Source organism: Geotrypetes seraphini, chromosome 3 (assembly GCF_902459505.1).
Source record: "Geotrypetes seraphini chromosome 3, aGeoSer1.1, whole genome shotgun sequence".
NCBI classification, from domain to species: domain Eukaryota; kingdom Metazoa; phylum Chordata; class Amphibia; order Gymnophiona; family Dermophiidae; genus Geotrypetes; species Geotrypetes seraphini.
Window position 1 is genome coordinate 284,014,997 of NC_047086.1, and position 18,998 is coordinate 284,033,994.

The following is an 18,998-nucleotide window of genomic DNA, read 5'->3' on the forward strand; positions in this document are numbered from 1 at the left end:
GAAAAATTATTTTATTTTCAATTTAGTGATCAAAATGTGTCCGTTTTGAGAATTTATATCTGCTGTTTATATTTTGCACTATGGCCCCCTTTTACTAAACTGCAATAGCAGTTTTTAGCACAGGGAGCCTATGAGCAGCGCAGCTCCCTGTGCTAAAAAATGCTATTGCGGTTTAGTAAAAAGAGAGGGAGGTATATTTGTCTATTTTTGTATAGTTGTTACTGAGGTGACTTTGCATAAAGTCATCTGCCTTGACCTCTTTGAAAAACCCCCGGAATATAAATGATAATTAACGTTTTCTCTGCATACAGTGTGCTTTGTGTTTTTTTTTTAAATTTTATTGTTGGTAGATCATTTTGACTTGGTCATTTTAAAAGGAGGGTATATAAAATTGTACCACTTTTCTAGGAGAGTACATCAAACAAATAGCAATATATCTCATTTCTTCTGTATACAGGAAAAGGCCTCAGAAACGGAGCCTACGCACAGTCATATATTCATAGACTGAATTGGTCTGCGTGTTTTTAATACTCCTTGCTCCAGTCATGGGCCAGAAACCTGTTTTCTAATAACTTATTTTATCATAAATAATGCAAACTTCTTTTCACTCTTTGCAACTTAGGTTCAAAATTTGAACCTAAGTTGCAAAGAGTGAAAAGAGTGAAAATTTGAACCTAAGTTGCAAAGAGTGAAAAGAAGTTGCATTATTTATGATAAAATAAGTTATTAGAAAACAGGTTTTTAATCTGGTCTTAGACCCCCTTTATGATAGTTCTTCCTGTAAATCCGCAGTTGCGCCAGCTGATCGTCAGCGTTTACGCACCTTACTTTTACATTGGGGACTTCAGGATGTTTGGCGTATTCGGCATTTGGGAGAAAGGGAGTATACTTTTCATTCCTCTGTTCATAATACAGACTCTCGTATAGATTACTGGTTTGGAGATGGGATGTTGGGTTGCTCTGTTCAGTGCTGTGAGATTCACTCCACTTCTTGGACTGACCATGCTGCTCTCCGTTTGACCCTGGAGGGCAGTTTTGGTGGTTTAATGATAGCCTTTTGGCAGACCCGGCTGTTGTTACACAATTAGCAAACGATATTACTGATTATTTTGAATGATATTGATGATATTGGTCCCATTTTATTATGGGAAGCTATGAAAGCTGTCCTTCGTGGGAAAGTCATTGCTTTATAAGCTCATGTCAAAAAAACAAAATTGCAGGTAGAGATTGCCAAGAGACAGGAAATTTCAGATTTTGAATCTCGCCTTAAGGGCCGTCCTCGGTCTGTCCAAGACTCTGCTCATTTGGCTAAATTGCGTTTAGCTTTGAAAGATCTAGAATTGGCTACTATTGAGACAGCATTGCAGAAGACGCGTCAAGAATATTTTGAAATAATGATTGTGGTAGTCAGCTTTTGGCGCGTAAGTTGAAAATTCAAGCTACCAGAAATGATATTTCTTATATTGTTAACTCTGAAGGGGTTCGTTGTACCTCCATCTCAGATATGGGACAGGCTTTTTTGAAGTTCTATCAGGAACTTTATCAGAGGGATCCTGCTTCCCAGGAATCGGACATTATGGATTATTTAGCTCATATCCCCTTGGAGCGACTGTCTGACAGGGAAGTTACTTGCCTTTCTAGACCGATCACTGCGGTTGAGGTTGAGGAGGTTGTTCAATCCCTTTTTGTGCATACAGCTCCCGGATTAGACGGCTTTTCGAACAAATTTTATAAGACTTTCCAACATTTATTGATACCGATATTAGTTTGCGTATTTAATCATTTTGATATCATTTCATGACCATATTAGTTCGGTAGTTAAAACATGTTTCTTTAAACTACGCATAATTCGTTCACAGACCTCAATTCTAGAAACCGAATCTATCAAAATTCTTGTTCATTCTCTAATTATTTCTCACCTAGATTACTGTAATTCCCTACTCAATGGCCTCCCACAAAAAGAAATTCACCGCCTCCAACTTATACAAAACACCGCAATAAAACTCATCTATAACCTAGGTACCGCAGGGTTCAGTCCTGGGCCCACTCCTTTTCAACATATTCATAGGGGATCTGACTCAGGGGCTTCATGGTAAAATAACATTATTCGCCGACGACGCTAAACTATGCAATATAGTAAGGGAATGTACTTTACAGGATAGTATGGCACAGGACCTGCTTACATTGGAAAGATGGTCCTCGACCTGGCAGTTGGGCTTTAACGCTGGGAAATGTAAGGTTATGCACCTCGGTAGCGGTAATCCATGCAGAAATTACACCTTGAATGGAGAAACTTTAACTTGTACTTCGGCGGAACGAGACCTAGGAGTAATCATCAGTGCAGACATGAAAACTGCCAATCAAGTGGAGAAGGCTTCATCTAAAGCAAGGCAGATGATGGGATGTATCAGTAGAAGCTTTGTCAGCAAGAAGCCTGAAGTCATAATGCCATTGTACAGAACCATGGTGAGACCTCATCTGGAATACTGTGTACAATTCTGGAGGCCACATTACCGTAAAGATGTGCTTAGAATCGAATCGGTTCAACGGATGGCCACCAGGAGGATCTCGGGGCTAAAGGGTCTCTCGTACGAGGAGAGACTAAACAAACTACAGCTCTACACTCTAGAAGAACGTAGGGAGAGAGGAGACATGATTGAGACATTTAAATACATCACGGGACGTATCGAGGTGGAAGATGATATCTTCTTTCTCAGGGGACCCTCTGCCACTAGAGGGCATGCGCTCAAACTCAGAGGCGGGAAATTTCATAGCAACATCAGGAAGTATTTCTTCACAGAAAGAGTGGTTGACCGTTGGAATGAGCTTCCAGCGCAGGTGATCGAGGCCAGCAGCGTGCTGGACTTTAAGAATGGGATACCTATGTGGGATCCCTACGAGGGTCGAACTGGAATATCGGTCGCTAGGTATAGACTTAAGAGGATGGGTCAGTAGGGTGGGCAGACTTGATGGGCTATAGCCCTTTTCTGCCGTCATCTTCTATGTTTCTATGTTTCTAATATGATCATGTTACGCCAGCACTAAAAGAAGCTCACTGGCTACCCGTGACACATCGAATCACCTACAAAATCATTCTTTTGTCATTCAAAATAAAATCTTCTCACCTGCCGCTATATCTTCACAAACTTCTCATTCCTCAGTGCTCTACTCGAACTTTGAGATCTTCAAATCAAAATCTCTTATTGATTCCGTCTATAAAAGAGTTTTATTACACACGCAAAATAAATTTTGCGGTAACTGCCCCGACATTGTGGAACTCCCTTCCACAACCACTTCGAGACGAACAACACCTTGACTAATTTAAGAAAAACTTAAAAACTTTTTTATTTCGTGATGCATTCTCTTCTATTTAATTTCTCACTTCTTAATTTCTCTTCTATCTAATTTCTCTCTTTTACAAACATTCCATATATTCTATTCCCATCCAACATGTTTTTTTCCCAACCCCTCTTTCTCCTTTTTCTACCCACAATGTAACTGTACCCATCCATTCCCTCTCTCCTCACTGTCAAGTCCGTCTTGTTAATGTCTTTAATGTTCACTATATATTATTTAAATTACTTAATATTTCTTCAATTGTTCCTACTCCTATCTGTCATTTTTAAATCTAATGTAAACCGTCCAGATATTTGCTTGATGGTCGGTATATTAAAATCTAATAAACTTGAACTTGAAACTTTCTCCCTTGCTCTTTGCGCTTTCCATGGAACCTTTTGCGAGTCGGATTTGAGATCGAGAGGAGATTAAGGGGATTGTTCAAGGTACCCAGCAATATAAAATTATTTTATATGCTGATGATATTTTGCTTCTTCTGGGTGACCCAGAATGCTCTTTGCCGTGTGGTGGTTCAGGAATTGGATATTTTTGGTCCTCTTTCTGGCTTTCGCATTAATATGACCAAATCGGAAATTTTAAATCTCACTCTGAGGGAACCCGCCATTCGACGCCTGCAATCTGCTTTCTCTTTTCTATGGGCTACTCATTTTATTACCTATTTAGGGGTCAATCTTACTGCTGATCCTATGCAGTTGTATCGTTTTAATTTTCCGGCGCGCTTGCATGCTTTGTTTGAGGAATTAGATCGTTGGGAAGGGTTGAATCTTAGCTGGATAGGTAGAGTGTCAGCTATTAAAATGATGCTTCTTCCAAAATTTCTCTATGCTTTTTTGGCTCTCCCTATTGCATTGCCTGGTTTTTTTTCGCTTTTTGTCGCGTAAGGTTTTTGCTTATATTTAGAAGAAAAAGCCGCCACGAGTGCGTCAGAGTATTTTGTATAAACCTAAATCGGAAGGGGGTATGGGGATTCCTGATTTTCGGCTATATTACCGAGCTGCTTTGTTACAGGAAGTAGTGATGTGGGTTATTTATGAAGACCGACCCTGGATTCATATGGAACAGAGCTTTCTCCTTACAATTTCTCTATGGATGTTACCATGGGTGCCTAGGGTTCATTTGCGAACAGCCTTGTGGTCGCCTAACCCTTACCTGTGGACTGTTTTATCTTGTTGGTATGCAGTTGTAAGTGTATGTTTCTGGAGCGTCAATATTTTTCTCAAATGGCTATAGTTGCTTTGCCTGCTAGTTCTCCGGGTCGGGAGGACGTAGTTCGCCGGGTGTGGCTTCCCGCAGGCCTTCATACTTTAGGTCAGCTTTGGGAAGGTCATTCTATGCGTCCTTTTGATATGTTACAGGAGGAATATGGTTTGGTGGCTAGAGACTCGTTTCTCTATACACGTTTGTGGACTTACCTGTATAAATGGGCGTTTTGGAAGCTTTCCTTAAATGATACTTGGCTGGAATTAACTATACGGGCTGGGGTTGGGAGGGAGGGAGTTTCTCGTGTATATCAGGCTTTATTGAAACGGGAATCCCCTTTTGATCCTTATAAAGTGGCTTGGGAAAGAGATATGCCTGTTGAGCGTAGTTTACTTAATGGAGCTATATTTTATCGCAATTTATTTAAATTAACTTTATCTCTTAATTTTATTGAAAATGGCTATAAAATGTATTATAGATGGTATTACACCCCCTCTAGGTTATTTTCTATTATTTCTACCAGTACTGATCATTGCTGGCGCGGCTGTGGACAGAAGGGTGATTTTTTACACATTTGGTGAACATGTCCACCTGTGTGTTTCTATTGGCAGCAGGTGGGTTGTGTGTTAGTTCAAATATTACAAAAACATTGTTGTATTCTTATGGAATGTTGTTTGCTTAATGTTGGGGTCCCTGGGTTTACTCGATATGAGCAGAAGTTGGCAGCTTATATGTTTACGGCTGCTCGCTTGGCGTTGGCACAGTGCTGGCGCTCTCCTCGAATCCCTGTTTTAGAAACCATATATTCTCGTTTGGATTATTTGCAACTGATGTCTAAGTTGACGGCCCTGCGTCATAATACGTTGGCTTCTTATGTTAAGATTTGGGATCCTTATATTCGCTGGAGACAGCTTTCACCTTAGTTTTGTTTTGCTTAGTTGTCCATTGCACTTCTTCTTTTGTATGGTAATTCTTATTATGCGATTTGGGTGGGGGGGGGGGGGTTGGGATGGGTGTTCTTCCCTCGTTTTCTTTTATTTGTGTTCTTTTGCACTGTACTGAAGAGTTCCTGTACAACAGTTAAGCTGGGTGCTGTGATGGGAAAATAATTGGGATATTGTATTATTGTATTTTATGGCTTTTTGTATTGCTTCTATATTCTCAATAAACATTTGGGGGAAAAAAAAGAAAACAGGTTTTTGGCCCATGACTGGAGCAAGGAGTATTAAAAACACACAGACCAATTCAGTCTATGAATGTATGACTGTGCGTAGGCTCCGTTTCTGAGGCCTTTTCCTGTATACAGAAGAAATGAGATATATTGCTATTTGTTTGATGTACTCCTAGATAAGTGGTACAATTTTATATACCTTGATTTTGATTTTCATATACCAATTGGGTTAGTTTATTTAGGCTAAGTACCATTTTAAAAGTAGCTCACAAGCCCAAAAAATGTGCTTTAAGGAGAGAGGGAAGAATCAGAGTATGCATAGGCACAACTACCAACTCTCAAGTCTTGCATTAAAGAACGCTGGTGTAGAAGGACTGAAGTTGAGATAGACACTAAAGAATGACATGGGGTTGTATCCCGCGGTTATTGGCGGGGATGGGAACTGTGTTGAATTTTGTCACTGTGTCATTCTCTACTCTCAAAGCGGACATACTATGCAAGTGCATGTTAACAAGGAGCATGCTGACACATGGTGCAAATGTGCTTCTGATGATGCTTGTAGGTTTTATTTGCAGATATGCCTCTACTGCTGGCTTCCGCACAGACATGGAACTCAGAAGTAGGGCATACAAACTTTGGCATACAAGAAGTGACATGCTCTTAAGAACACAAAAGCATTCCAGAAATAAGAACACTTCCTGACAAGGCAGAAATCAAGTTCATCCCAAGCTATCACTCTAAACTAGAGAATGACACGGGGACAAATTTTTCCCTGTTCCCGCAGGAACTCGTTTTCCCGTCCCGGCAAGTTTTTTTCCTGTCCCTGCCCCATTACTGCAAATTCCGTCCACTCCGCCCCTCCCCCCACCCGACAAGACTACACTGAGCCAGTTGGAAGGCTCAGGAAGTCTCTCAGCACCCGTGTTTCTGTTAGTTTCTGTTTACTTCTTGTTTCTCGTTTGAAACTCACTGTGGCCACGTCGCTGGTCCCAGGAGCAGGCAGGGAGGCTTGCTGGCATGGGAGCGCACTCCACCCCTCCTCCCCACCCGACGGGACTATGCTGAACCAATAAAAGATTCTGCGCCTAACAGCACGCTGTCTAAGACGCTCATAGCACCTTTGTGAAGCGACCAAGAAGCGATCCACCCCCACAACACTACCAAACGTAAAACCAACCGAAAAACAGCAGCCAAACCACCAAAGACCCTTCTACCACCTTTCACCAACCACCAAACAAACAAACAAACAAAAAAAACAACCCAAAATGAAGCTAACCTCACGAGCCCAGCACTTCATACTGTTAAACCTTCTTTTAACCAGTGGGAAGACAGCAGCAAATAACCTCCTCCCTACACCCACTACAGACATAAATAAATCTCTCTTCCAAAATAGGAGAACATCAAGTGGCAGAAACTCAAACCTACAATCTAACACTCTACACTCCATTACCATAGCATGGGGAAGAAGACCAACACACACAAAGACTAAATCACACCGACACCCCAAATCACTTATATATCCAAACACAACTCACAACTATCACAGAGATATCCACACTCAAATGCGCCTACTTAAATATCAGAGCGCTAGGTCCAAAAACAGAGCTTATAAAAACCTAGATAACTGTTTTTTCCTCACAGAAACCTGGCTAACCTCTGACTCAGACCCCAGAATAACTGAAGTCTGCCCACAAGGGTACAAAATTACAGTGGTCTGCAGAGAAAAAAAAAGAGGCGGAGGCCTAGCAATCTTAATCAAACAAGATCTAACCCTTAATATAATTGAGAAAACATCTAACCCGTACATGGACCTTTTAGCTTGCCAACTCTCAAGCACCACACTAAAAGACACACTAAACTGCATGCTCTGCTACATAGCACCAGGAAACTTGTCTTTAGCAAGAACCGAAGTGGAAGACTTCATATACCAAAACTCACTAATAACAATCTACAACCTACTCCTAGGAGACCTAAATCTATACCTAGATGATCAATCATCCAAACAAGTAGACAACTTTCTCTCATTTCTCAAAGTCTTATCCTTCCAAATGCTAAATCCACAAACAACTCATGAAAAAGGCCACCAACTTGATATTGCAGCCTTCATGACCCATCAACCATCCTTAACAGAAATTCATACATCTAACGGAACATGGTCCAGATCCGTCTGGTCAGACCACTACACCTACACTTTCAACATCAACTGGACCAAAAACAACAAAAAAACTATACCAAAACTCAATAAAGTAACATACACTTCACGCAAACACATTGAACCCTCCATATTCTGGTCTAAAATAGATGAAACTATTCTAGAAAACAACCCCGAGGACTTCATCTTACATTGGGAAAGACTTTGCTCCAACACCCTTGATGATTTATCCCCACTGCAAACTAAATCCAGACCCAGCAGGAGATCAGATAAATGGTTCGACTCCGAACTGCTACACCTCAAAAGACAATGTAGAGAGAAAATGGAGAAAATCGAACTCGGATCATACAAAATCCGCCTGGAAAAAAAATCAACAAACAATACAAATCACAATTAAAGGACAAGAGAAAAGCACACTACACCAACCTAATAGGCACTGAAACCCAAGACACCAAAAAACTATTCCAAATTCTAAAAACCCTAACCAACACCAAGCTCTACCTGACCACTAACAATACTACCCCTCCTCAGCCACTCTATTAGCAGAACATTTCCAAAATAAAATTACCAATGCAAGAGCTACCCTCAATTCTCCCCATAGATAGAGATTCTACTGCAGCAGATAGAATATGGTCTCAATTCCCCAACATACAATGGCCCAAATTCAACAAATACTACAAAAAATACAGCCATGCACCCTGTGACCTCAACAACTGTCCACCATATCTCCTAAAAACATCCAGCACAAAATTTCGTGCTCTTCTTCTAAACTGGATACAAATCTCGCTAATAAACGGCCACTACCCTACCAACCTCAGTGAAATCATCATCACCCCGATTCTCAAAGACCCCAAAGGACCAATAGACCAAACAGCCAACTACAGACCCATTGCCTCTATTCCACTCTACGTCAAAATAAAAGAAGGACTAGTTGCCAAATTCCTCTCCAATTACCTAGAAAACCATAACATACTCCATCCCAACACAATCCGGCTTCAGAAACAATTTCTTTAAAAGTAATTTAAAAACCTTTCTTTTTAAAGATGCTTTTAGTAACCCCTAGGCCACAGATTACATATTATTATACTATGTTTTAATTTGTCCTCCTATTATACTTTTCCTTTGTATTGCTTTACTATTCCTAGTTGTATTTCGCTGTCCCTTCCTTTCCTATGTTCCTTAAATTGATGTCTTAGTTTTTAACCTAATGTTATTATTCAAAGTTTGTATTGTATTGTTTATTTTGTAATTGCTAATGAATGTATTTTAAATTGTTCATCGCTTTGAAATCTGACTAAGCGATCAATCAAGAGATATATTAAACTTGAAACTTGAAACACTACTAGGATCTCTCTTGACAACATCTCAGCACAGGAAAAAAAAAAATGATGCTCATACAACTAGACCTTACCGCTGCATTCGACTTGGTGGACCATAACATTCTACTACAAATCCTGGATACAATAGGTATCACAGATAAAGTATACACATGGTTTGAAGGATTCCTTAAATCAAGAACCTATAGAGTAAAATCAGACAAACAAAAATCTGAACCTTGGTCAAACCCCTGCGGAGTTCTCCAAGGATCCCCTCTATCCCCGACTCTCTTCAATCTCTATACAGCCTCCCTCAGCTCTCACCTGGACAAACAAGGCATAACCTCCTACAGCTATGCCGATGACATTACCATTCTCATACCCTTTGATCAACCTGAACTCTCCATAGCGAACACAATATACCAAACACTAAAATCAATAGCAACCTGGATGAAAGATCACAAACTGAAATTGAACCCAGATAAAACGAAATTCATCCTCCTAGAAAACAACCAAATACCAACCATAACCAACGCAAATACCAACAAAATACCAATGCAATCAACTACCCCATACAAACCACCCTAAAACTGCTAGGAATAACTATCGACAGATGCTGCACCATGCAACCGCAAATCAATAAAACAATACAAAAGTCATCCTTAGTCATGAGAAACTTAAGACAAGTTAGGAAATTCTTCGAGAAAACTCAATTCCAGCTCATAGTTCAGTCCTTAATACTAGGCCTACTTGACTACTGTAATATCCTCTACCTCCCATGCCCTACAACCATAACAAAACAACTACAAACTATCCAAAACACAGCACTAAGACTCATCTATTCATTAAAGAAACATAATCACATTACAGAAGCATATCTCCAATCGCACTGGCTTCCAATCCCAGCAAGAATACAATTTAAATTCTACTGCCTACTATTTAAGACTTTATATGGAAACTGTCCAAACTACTTGAATAACCGCCTCATCCACAACACCACAACCAGACATAGGAAAACTCACACCCCATTCTCATACCCCCCAATTAAGGAGGTCAAACGGAAAAAAACTATATGATGGCCTCCTGGCCATTCAAGCAGCCTAACTAGACAACCAAACGCCAATCTACTGACAGCATCCCTCGACTACAAGACTTTTAGAAAAGAAATAAAGACCATACTCTTCAAGAAAACTCTGAAAAAAGAAATAATACCGCAAGTCTCAAACTCCACCTCTCACTAAAGCCAACTACCCCAAACAAATAACCTTACCCATTTCTCACTCTTTTTGAAAATGACCAATTTTTTTTGTAAGTTCTTGTTGTAATACATCTTGGATAATTCTTTTGTAATCCGCCTTGAACTGCAAGGTAATGGCGGAATAGAAATCCCTAATGTAATGTAATGTAATTTGCACAAGCCTCAAACACTTTAAAATCATAAGTGTTAGAGTTAAGACAGAGCTTACAGAAATGGGGCAGGGACAGGAACAGTGACAAAACTCGTGGGATGGGATGGGGAAATTGAGTTCCTGTGGGAACGGGGAAAAATTTGTCCCCATGTCATTCTCTACTCTACGACATATGAAAATAAGACAAGCCATGCTGAGTTAGACCAAGATCTTTCGAAGGTCATCCTGTCTCCAATTGCGGCTCTAGACCAGGTCATAAATACCGGGCAGATCTCAAAAGGTAGATCAATTTCTTACAGCTCATTTCCAGTGATATGTGAGGGCTTTCTCCAAATCTATTTGGCTAATAATGTTGCTATCTAGGATTTTTTCCCCCCAGATGTGATTCTGATCCTGAATGAGGATTTTAGGACTAAGTTTGGGGTCATGACCCAGTTTGAGAACTTGTAGTGCTCGTGCTAATCCCTCCTTTCCCTATTTCAGTCTGCTTCCATTTTTTCAAAAGATACCATTTTGATGTTAACTGCCCTTATCACCTCACCAATAAACTACCTTGACAGGAATACAAAACTTGAATTCAAACAAGCAAACAATACTATACTGAACATATTACAAAAGCCAGAAATTCAGCAACCCTTTACACCATTTTAAAAACATTAACTACTCAAAAAATTCCTAATGCAAATTTTACTCTTCAACCCTCAGAAGAAAATAATGCAAAAACTTTTAAAAATAAAATTGAACAAATTCATTCTTCGTTTATTACACCAGTAGCAACATCTTATTCACAATCTGATATAACATCTCATACTTCATTTTCTAGTACTTTTTCAAATTTTAAATATTCCTTCAGTATCAGAGCTCAAATTATTGGCCTCATCAATGAAGACCACAGTTGCCCCTCATGATCCAATACCTACAAATATTTTGAAAAAACATTTTATATCTTTTGTTTTCATTTGTTCATAGTATCATTTCAAACAGCATTAATTATGATGTAGTACCGAATTCTTGGAAACTAGCTATTATTTTTCAAAAAATCAAATGTTCATCAATCTATTTCAAATAGTTCAAATTATAGGCCAATTTCTTTTTTTTTTTTAATTCTTTATTCATTTTATAATTAATTCTTTATTCATTTTATAATTCACAAGTGTACAGTAAATATCAAACAATTAGAATACAATATCACTTGAAAATCTACCATATCATACAACAAAAAGATATAACCCCCACCCCCTCCCACTTCCATATACAACAAAAAATATACCACATGAATATAATATATTATCATTCATATATATTATTAATAGAAATCCAACCCCCCCGATCCAATTAAAAATTGAGAAAAGTGTAAATTATTCATTATAATAATTTAAAAATGCCCCCCCACATCCTTAAATTTATTATAGTAACCTTTTTGAACTGCCAACGCTCTTTCCATTTTAAACACATGACATACTGAATTCCACCAGAAACAATAATTCTACCTTGTACAATCTTTCCAGTTATACGTTATTTGTTGAATGGCAACTCCTGTCAATATCATCAAAAGCTTATTATTATTAGCAGATATTTGAGGCTTAGCTCTATCAGCATGCCAAATAAAATTGTGTCGTATGATAATGCTACATAATTTTCCATTAAATTATTTATTTGATCCCAAATAGAGATCCAAAAATTTTTAATGAATGGACAATAAAACAACAAATGATCTAAAGTTCCAGCATCAAGGTTACAATGCCAACATCTATTAGACCTAGAGCAATCCAATTTTTGTAAAAAGAACAAGGGTCCAAATATAGGCCAATTTCTAATATTAAATTTTACGTAAAGATTATTGAGAAACATGTTTTCTACATTCTAAATGACTTTCTTGAAAAAAACAAACAAACATGTTCTTCATCCTAATCAAACTGGATCTGCCCAAAATCATTGCAAGAGCTGTATCGGTAATGCCGATATCACTCAAACAACATAGTAGAATATCATGATCGATGGTATCGAATGCTGTAGTGATATCTAGCGAGATCAATAATACTGGCTTGAGACGATCAATGTAATTCAATACTGTAATGGTGAGTGCAAGAAAAAAAGAAGAGACATAAGCACTAGCAAGTTAAGATACAAAGCATTGATAAAGAAAGCTAAACAAGAATATGAAGAACAACTTGCCATAGAGGCAAAAACTCATAGTAATAATTTTTTTAGGTACATCAACAATAGAAAATCTGTGGGAGAATCTGTGGAACTGTTGGATGATCAAGGAGTAAATGCTGTGCTCAGGGAGGATAAGGCCAAAGCAGAGAGACTGAATGAATTCTTTGCTTCAATCTTTATGCAAGAAGATGTAAGAAATCTACCTGAACCGGAAATGGTTTTCAAGGGCGATGAGGCAGAGAAATTGAAAGAAATCTCAGTAAACCTGGAAGATGTCCTAAGCCAAATCGACACATTAACGAGTGATAAATCACCTGGACCGGATAGGTATACATCCCAAGGTACTGAAAGAACTCAAACATGAAATTGCTGATCTGTTGCTAGTAATCTGTACCCTGTCACTAAAATTGTCTGTAGTACCTGAAGATTGGAGGGTGGCCAATGTTACGCCAATTTTTAAAAAGGGTTCCGGGAAGATCCGGGGAATTACAAATCAGTAAGCCTGACCTCAGTGCTGGGCAAAATAGTGGAAACAATTATAAAAAATAAAATTGCGGAACATGCAGACAAACATGATTCATTGAGACAGTCAGCTTGGGTTCAGCTGAGGGAGGTCTTGCCTCACCAATTTGCTTGACTTCTTTGAAGATATGAATAAACATGTGGATAAAGGTGAGCCACTTGATGTACTGTATCTAGATTTCCAGAAAGCTTTTGGCAAAGTTCCTCATGAGAGGCTCCTGAGAAAATTAGAGTGTAATGGGATAGGAATCAATGCTTAATTGTGGATTAAGAAATGGTTATCCGACAGAAATCAAAGGATAGGGTTAAATGACCATTTTTCTCAATGGAGGAGAGTAAATAGTGGTGTGCCGCAGGGATCTATACTGGGACTGGTGCTATTTAACTTATTTATAAATGATCTGAAAATTGGAACTACGAGTGATGTGATTAAATTTGCAGATGACACTAAACTGTTCAAAGTTGTTAAAATGCATGCGGATTGTGAAAAATTGCAGGCAGAACGTAGGAAATTGGAAGATTGGGCGTCCAAATGGCAGATGAAATTTAATGTGGACAAATGCAGAGTGATGCACATTGGGAAGAATAACCTGAATCATAGTTACCGGATGCTAGGGTCCACATTGGGGGTTAGTGCTCAAGAAAAAGATCTGTGTGTCATTATGGACAATACGCTGAAACCATCCACTCAATGTGTGTTGGCGGCCAAAAAAGCAAACAAGATGCTAGGAATTATTAGAAAAAGATGGTTAACAAGACCAAGAATGCTATAATGCCTCTGTATTGCTCAATGGTGAAACCTCACCTTGAGTATTGCATTCAGTTCTGGTCTTCTTATTTCAAAAAAGATATAGCGGAACTGTAAAGGTTCAAAGAAGAGTGACCAAGATGATAAAGGGGATGGAACTTCTCTCGTATGAGGAAAGACTAAAAAGGTTAGAACTGTAGAACAGGTACAAGTGGATCGATTTTTACTGCATCAGGATTTACAAAGACTAGGGGACATTTGATGAAGTTACAGAGTAATACTTTTAAAACCAATAGGAGCAAATATTTTTTTCACTCAGAGAATAGTTAAGCTGTGGAACACGTTGCCAGAGGATGTGGTAAGAGTGGTTAATCTAGCTGGTTTAAAAAAAGTTTAGACAAGTTCCTGGAGGAAAAGTCCATAGTCTGCTGTTGAGACAGACATGGGGGAAGCCACAGCTTGCCCTGGATATGTGGTATGGAATGCTGCTACAATTTGGGTTTTTGCCAAGTACTTGCGACTTGGATTGGCCTACATGAAGACAGGACATTGGGTTAGAGCAGTGGTTCTCAACCCTGTCCTGGGGGACCCCTAGCCAGCTGGGTTTTCAAGATATCCCTAATGAATATGCATAAGATGTATTTGCATGCCTGTCTCCTCCATTATATGCAAATCTCTCTCATGCATATTCATTAGGGATATCCTGAAAACCCAACTAGCTGGGGGTTCCCTAGAATAGGGTTGAAAACCACTGGGTTAGAAGGACCATTGGTCTGACCCAGTAAGGCTATTCTTACGCATCAGCAACAGTTATTAGGCACATAATACTAGACCACAGAAAAAACATAAAAATGCTGTAGGGAAACAGGAGATGAAGCATGGAGAGGTGAAGTGGTTGAGTCAAGGTCAAAAGGATAATAGGTACAAAAATTCTTACACTTAAGAACATAAGAGGCGCTGAACTAAGTCAGCGCAAGTCCATCAAGCTCAGCATCCTGTCCCTAACAATTCAGGTCATAAATACCTGGAAGATGCCAAAATGTAGCTCCAATTTCTCACACCAAGTAGTATCGCTTTTTTTTCAGGTCCCTGCATCATCATCCCATATATCCCTTTCCTGCTGTTTAAAGAGGAGCCCATGCAACTGCGCTAATAAAAGCAAGTTCATACATACCTTTTCAATAGTTTCCTGCTTTTCTGCACTCTTTTGTTTGATTTTATCTTGATAAATTTTATAATTCATATACTCCTTTTTGGGAGGCTGAAACAAAATATGGCAGAGAGTTAACGGTGATGTTCCTCATTTTCTGGCCATAATTTTAAGTGCATGCACGCTTACGAAGAGAAGTGAGAACAAGGAAAAAGATTCTACCTTTGCTCCGAGCATGATGGCACGCTCTTGCTCAAATGTCCGTTGCTTCTCTTTCTTATAGCCTGTGATCCCAAACTTGTGAACTTCCAGGCGTGCCTATGATTGAAAACCAATTATGAAAAAAGTATAAATCAGATGAGAAAAGTGGGTTCTCACTTTTCTGCTTATACTTTCTAACTGCACTGGAGAGATATTTTACTTAACAGTTAAAAGTACCATTTGGCAACTCCACAAACAAATGGCTATATCTGGACATAGTGCATGAACCTTTTTTCCAGGTACACAAGGAGTAACAATATCCAGCACAACCTCCATGCTTCCAAGCCCTACAAACAACTTTATAATCCTACCACATCTTCCATTTCCTCTCAAATTCAAATTAACTATCTCAAATAACAACCTTTTGAAAAATGTTAAAAACATTTATTTCAAAAATCTCTGGTTGAGTCTTCCTTTTAAAATAAGTGTAGGATAGAAATTATCTTATATCTAGTTGTACTTAAGAAAATTTGTTAACCGAGTCGAGCCCTTCTACAAGGGATGAATTGGTATATAAAGTCAAGGACTGGATTGGATTAGAACTCTGACTCATAGCAGACTGTGTGGACAATCAAAGGCACCTCAGTACAGGCTGCTAAACTTTGATGGGTCAAAATAGAAAGCCTTGTTGTAGAGCCATGACTTTACTATGAAATTACCGATCATAAAATAACTTGGGCATGCTATAAGCCAGTGGTTCCCAAACCTAATCCCAGAGGGTCAAAATAGAAAGCCTTGTTGTAGAGCCATGACTTTACTATGAAATTACCAATCATAAAATAACTTGGGCATGCTATAAGCCAGTGGTTCCCAAACCTAATCCCAGAGGCACCCCAGCCAATCAGGTTATCAAGGTATCTACAATGAATATTTATGAGAGATATTTGTATGTAGTAGAGGCAGTTGCATGCAAAATATCTCTCACTAGCAGATGCCCCGGCGTTGCACAGGTATTTAATTATAGCAATAACACTGTAAATGGATTCAAATAAAGATACTTTATAGTGAGAATGGCAGCTTTTTACATTTTTTCCATTGACATGAATGGGTGAAATCTTATTTTCTGTTTGTAGCTCCGCCCACGTGTGCAGGTGGGCTGCGAGACCCCCAGAACATATCACCCCAGGTAGTGAGGGATCTGCATACCAAGTTTCGTTCAAATCGGTCAAGCCGTTTTTGAATTACAGTGAGAATGGCAGCATTTTACATTTTTTCCATTGACATGAATGGGTGATATCTAATTTTCTGTTTGTAGCTCCGCCCACGTGTGCAGGTGGGCCGCGAGACCCCCAGAATATATCACCCCAGGTAGTGAGAGATCTGTATACCAAGTTTCGTTCAAATCGGTCAAGCCGTTTTTGAAGTACTGTGAGAATGGCAGCTTTTTTCCATTGACATGAATGGGTGAAATCTGATTTTATGTTTGTAGCTCTGCCCACGTGTGCAGGTGGGCCGCGAGACCCCCAGAACATATCATCCCAGGTAGGGAGGGATCTGCATACCAAGTTTCGTTCAAATCGGTCAAGCCGTTTTTGCGTTATCGCGGCACATACACACACACATACATACATACACACATACATACCTCCGATTTTATATATATAGATAGATTAACATTCATTGTGGATATCCTGAAAACCTGGGAATGGGGAGGCAGGGACAGAAAAACCTCAGAGTGCGCCATTGGTGCTCCTGCTTGGTTAACCCCCACTGAACTGTCTGTCTGCGAATATTCAATGGCATTTAATCAGGCAATGCTGACCACCATAGCACTGTCTGGTTAGTAAGCAGGATAATCCTTGGCAGAGCCAGTACTTGATATTATTTAGTCTGGTAAAAATTAAGCAAAAAAGGCTGTCCCTACTTTATCTGCCAAGCTAGCCGTTCACCAGTCTGAACATTTAATGGGTATGCAATTAGGTTAGCTTCTGGGTGACTGCAATAACCTGGATATTCAATACTGGTGCCTAGCCCTATTTTAATTTTCTTATTCTCTTTGGTCCCAGAGCTAAGTATTTCTGTGAATGAAAGAAGAGAGGAATTGATAGTGGTAGACATGAATTTTTTTGTTGTTGTTGTTTTATAACATAAGTTATTTCTATACTGCATAACCAGTAAGTTCAATGTTGACTGAATTCTTTATTTAGTGTGAATATTTATTGTTTAGGGATGTCCTATTTCTACCTACATGGTTATTTTATTGTAAATCGAGGTTTCCAAAATTGTGTGATAAAATCAAATTTTATAATAAACTATCATCATCAAATCAGATGATTTTAAGGTGGTCAAATAGGTAGACAAGGAGACAGCAAGTCAAACATGCTTGGATGCATAGATAAAGGAATGGCTAGCATAAAAAGTCTCTATTGAGACCTCTTTATTTAGCCCATCCTCTCAATGGAGCCCAGAACGTGTCACAAGAGTACATTCACAGTATAAGCAGGACAGACTTTGGTGGGAAAATACAGACTTGGAGAAAATGGGGGGATTAAATTTCAGTTTTACAGTACATTCACAGTATAAGCAGGACAGACTTTGGTGGGAAAATACAGACTTGGAGAAAATGGGGGGATTAAATTTCAGTTTTACAGTATAGTCCTAATATACAGACTTGAAAATACAGACTTAGTGGACATAGGGTGGTTTAAATTGCAGCATTTTCCTTATAGACAATAGATTGGATTAAATTGCAGTGTTTTCCTTATAGACATAGCCTAATATAGAGGTAAAACAACTTTGCTTGCAGGTGTGTGGATTATTTTTTGTAGATGTGTAAGGCATTTTTTGATCCGGTGGGTGTCACAGATCAGCTTGGTTTTTAGAATATAGTACCATTTAATTTTGTTTTGAGTGATTTCTAAGTTTGGTAGTAGTTTGAGTTATATTTGCAGTGGCATATAAGTTTTAGTGAGAGTCCATTTTGTGTATTAGGCGGTGCTTTTGAGATTCATCAAAAATATAGAATAAGTCGGTTTAGAGGACAGCTACTAAAAATGGTCATTGGTCTTTGTCATAAAATGTAAGGGGACAGACTTAAAGATCTCAATATGTATACTTTAGAAGAAAGATACCAGAGGGGAGATGTGATAGACAAATTAAAATAGCGACATCACACAAATGCACAGGAAATGAGCTAGTATCATTCAGTTGAAAGAAAGTTCCAGAACAAGGGGTCAAAGGACGAAGGTGAAAGGGGATACACTCAGAAATATACCGTACTTCTTTCAGAAAAGGTGGTGGATATGTGGAACAGCCTCCCAGTGGAGGTAGATGGTGGAGGCAAAGCACAGTTACTTACCATAACAGGTGTTATCCAGGGACAGCAGGCATATATTCTCACATGTGGGTGACGTCATCTACGGAGCCCCGATGCGGAAGCATTTTCAAGCAAACTTGATTGAAGATTTAAGTTTGCTCTGCTGCTCCACGCATGCGTGCCTTCCTGCTCCACTAGGGGGTGCATCCCCTCGTGGTCTCCAGTTCACTTAACTAGCAAAGAAGCCAACCTCGGGGAGGTGGGCGGGTTGTGAGAATATATGCCTGCTGTCCCTG

At 39.1% G+C, this 18,998-nt stretch overlaps 1 protein-coding gene across 1 annotated transcript in view; it reads right to left on the minus strand.

Moving 5' to 3' along the window:
- C3H1orf131 (chromosome 3 C1orf131 homolog) overlaps positions 1-18,998 on the minus strand; it is a 58,978-nt gene that overhangs the window by 11,929 nt on the left and 28,051 nt on the right. The window contains exons 5-6 of the mRNA XM_033936356.1: positions 15,408-15,503; positions 15,210-15,296 (exon numbers count right to left, since the gene is read on the minus strand). Of these exons, the coding sequence (XP_033792247.1) occupies positions 15,210-15,296; positions 15,408-15,503 (183 nt within the window). The remainder of the gene's footprint in view (positions 1-15,209; positions 15,297-15,407; positions 15,504-18,998) is intronic.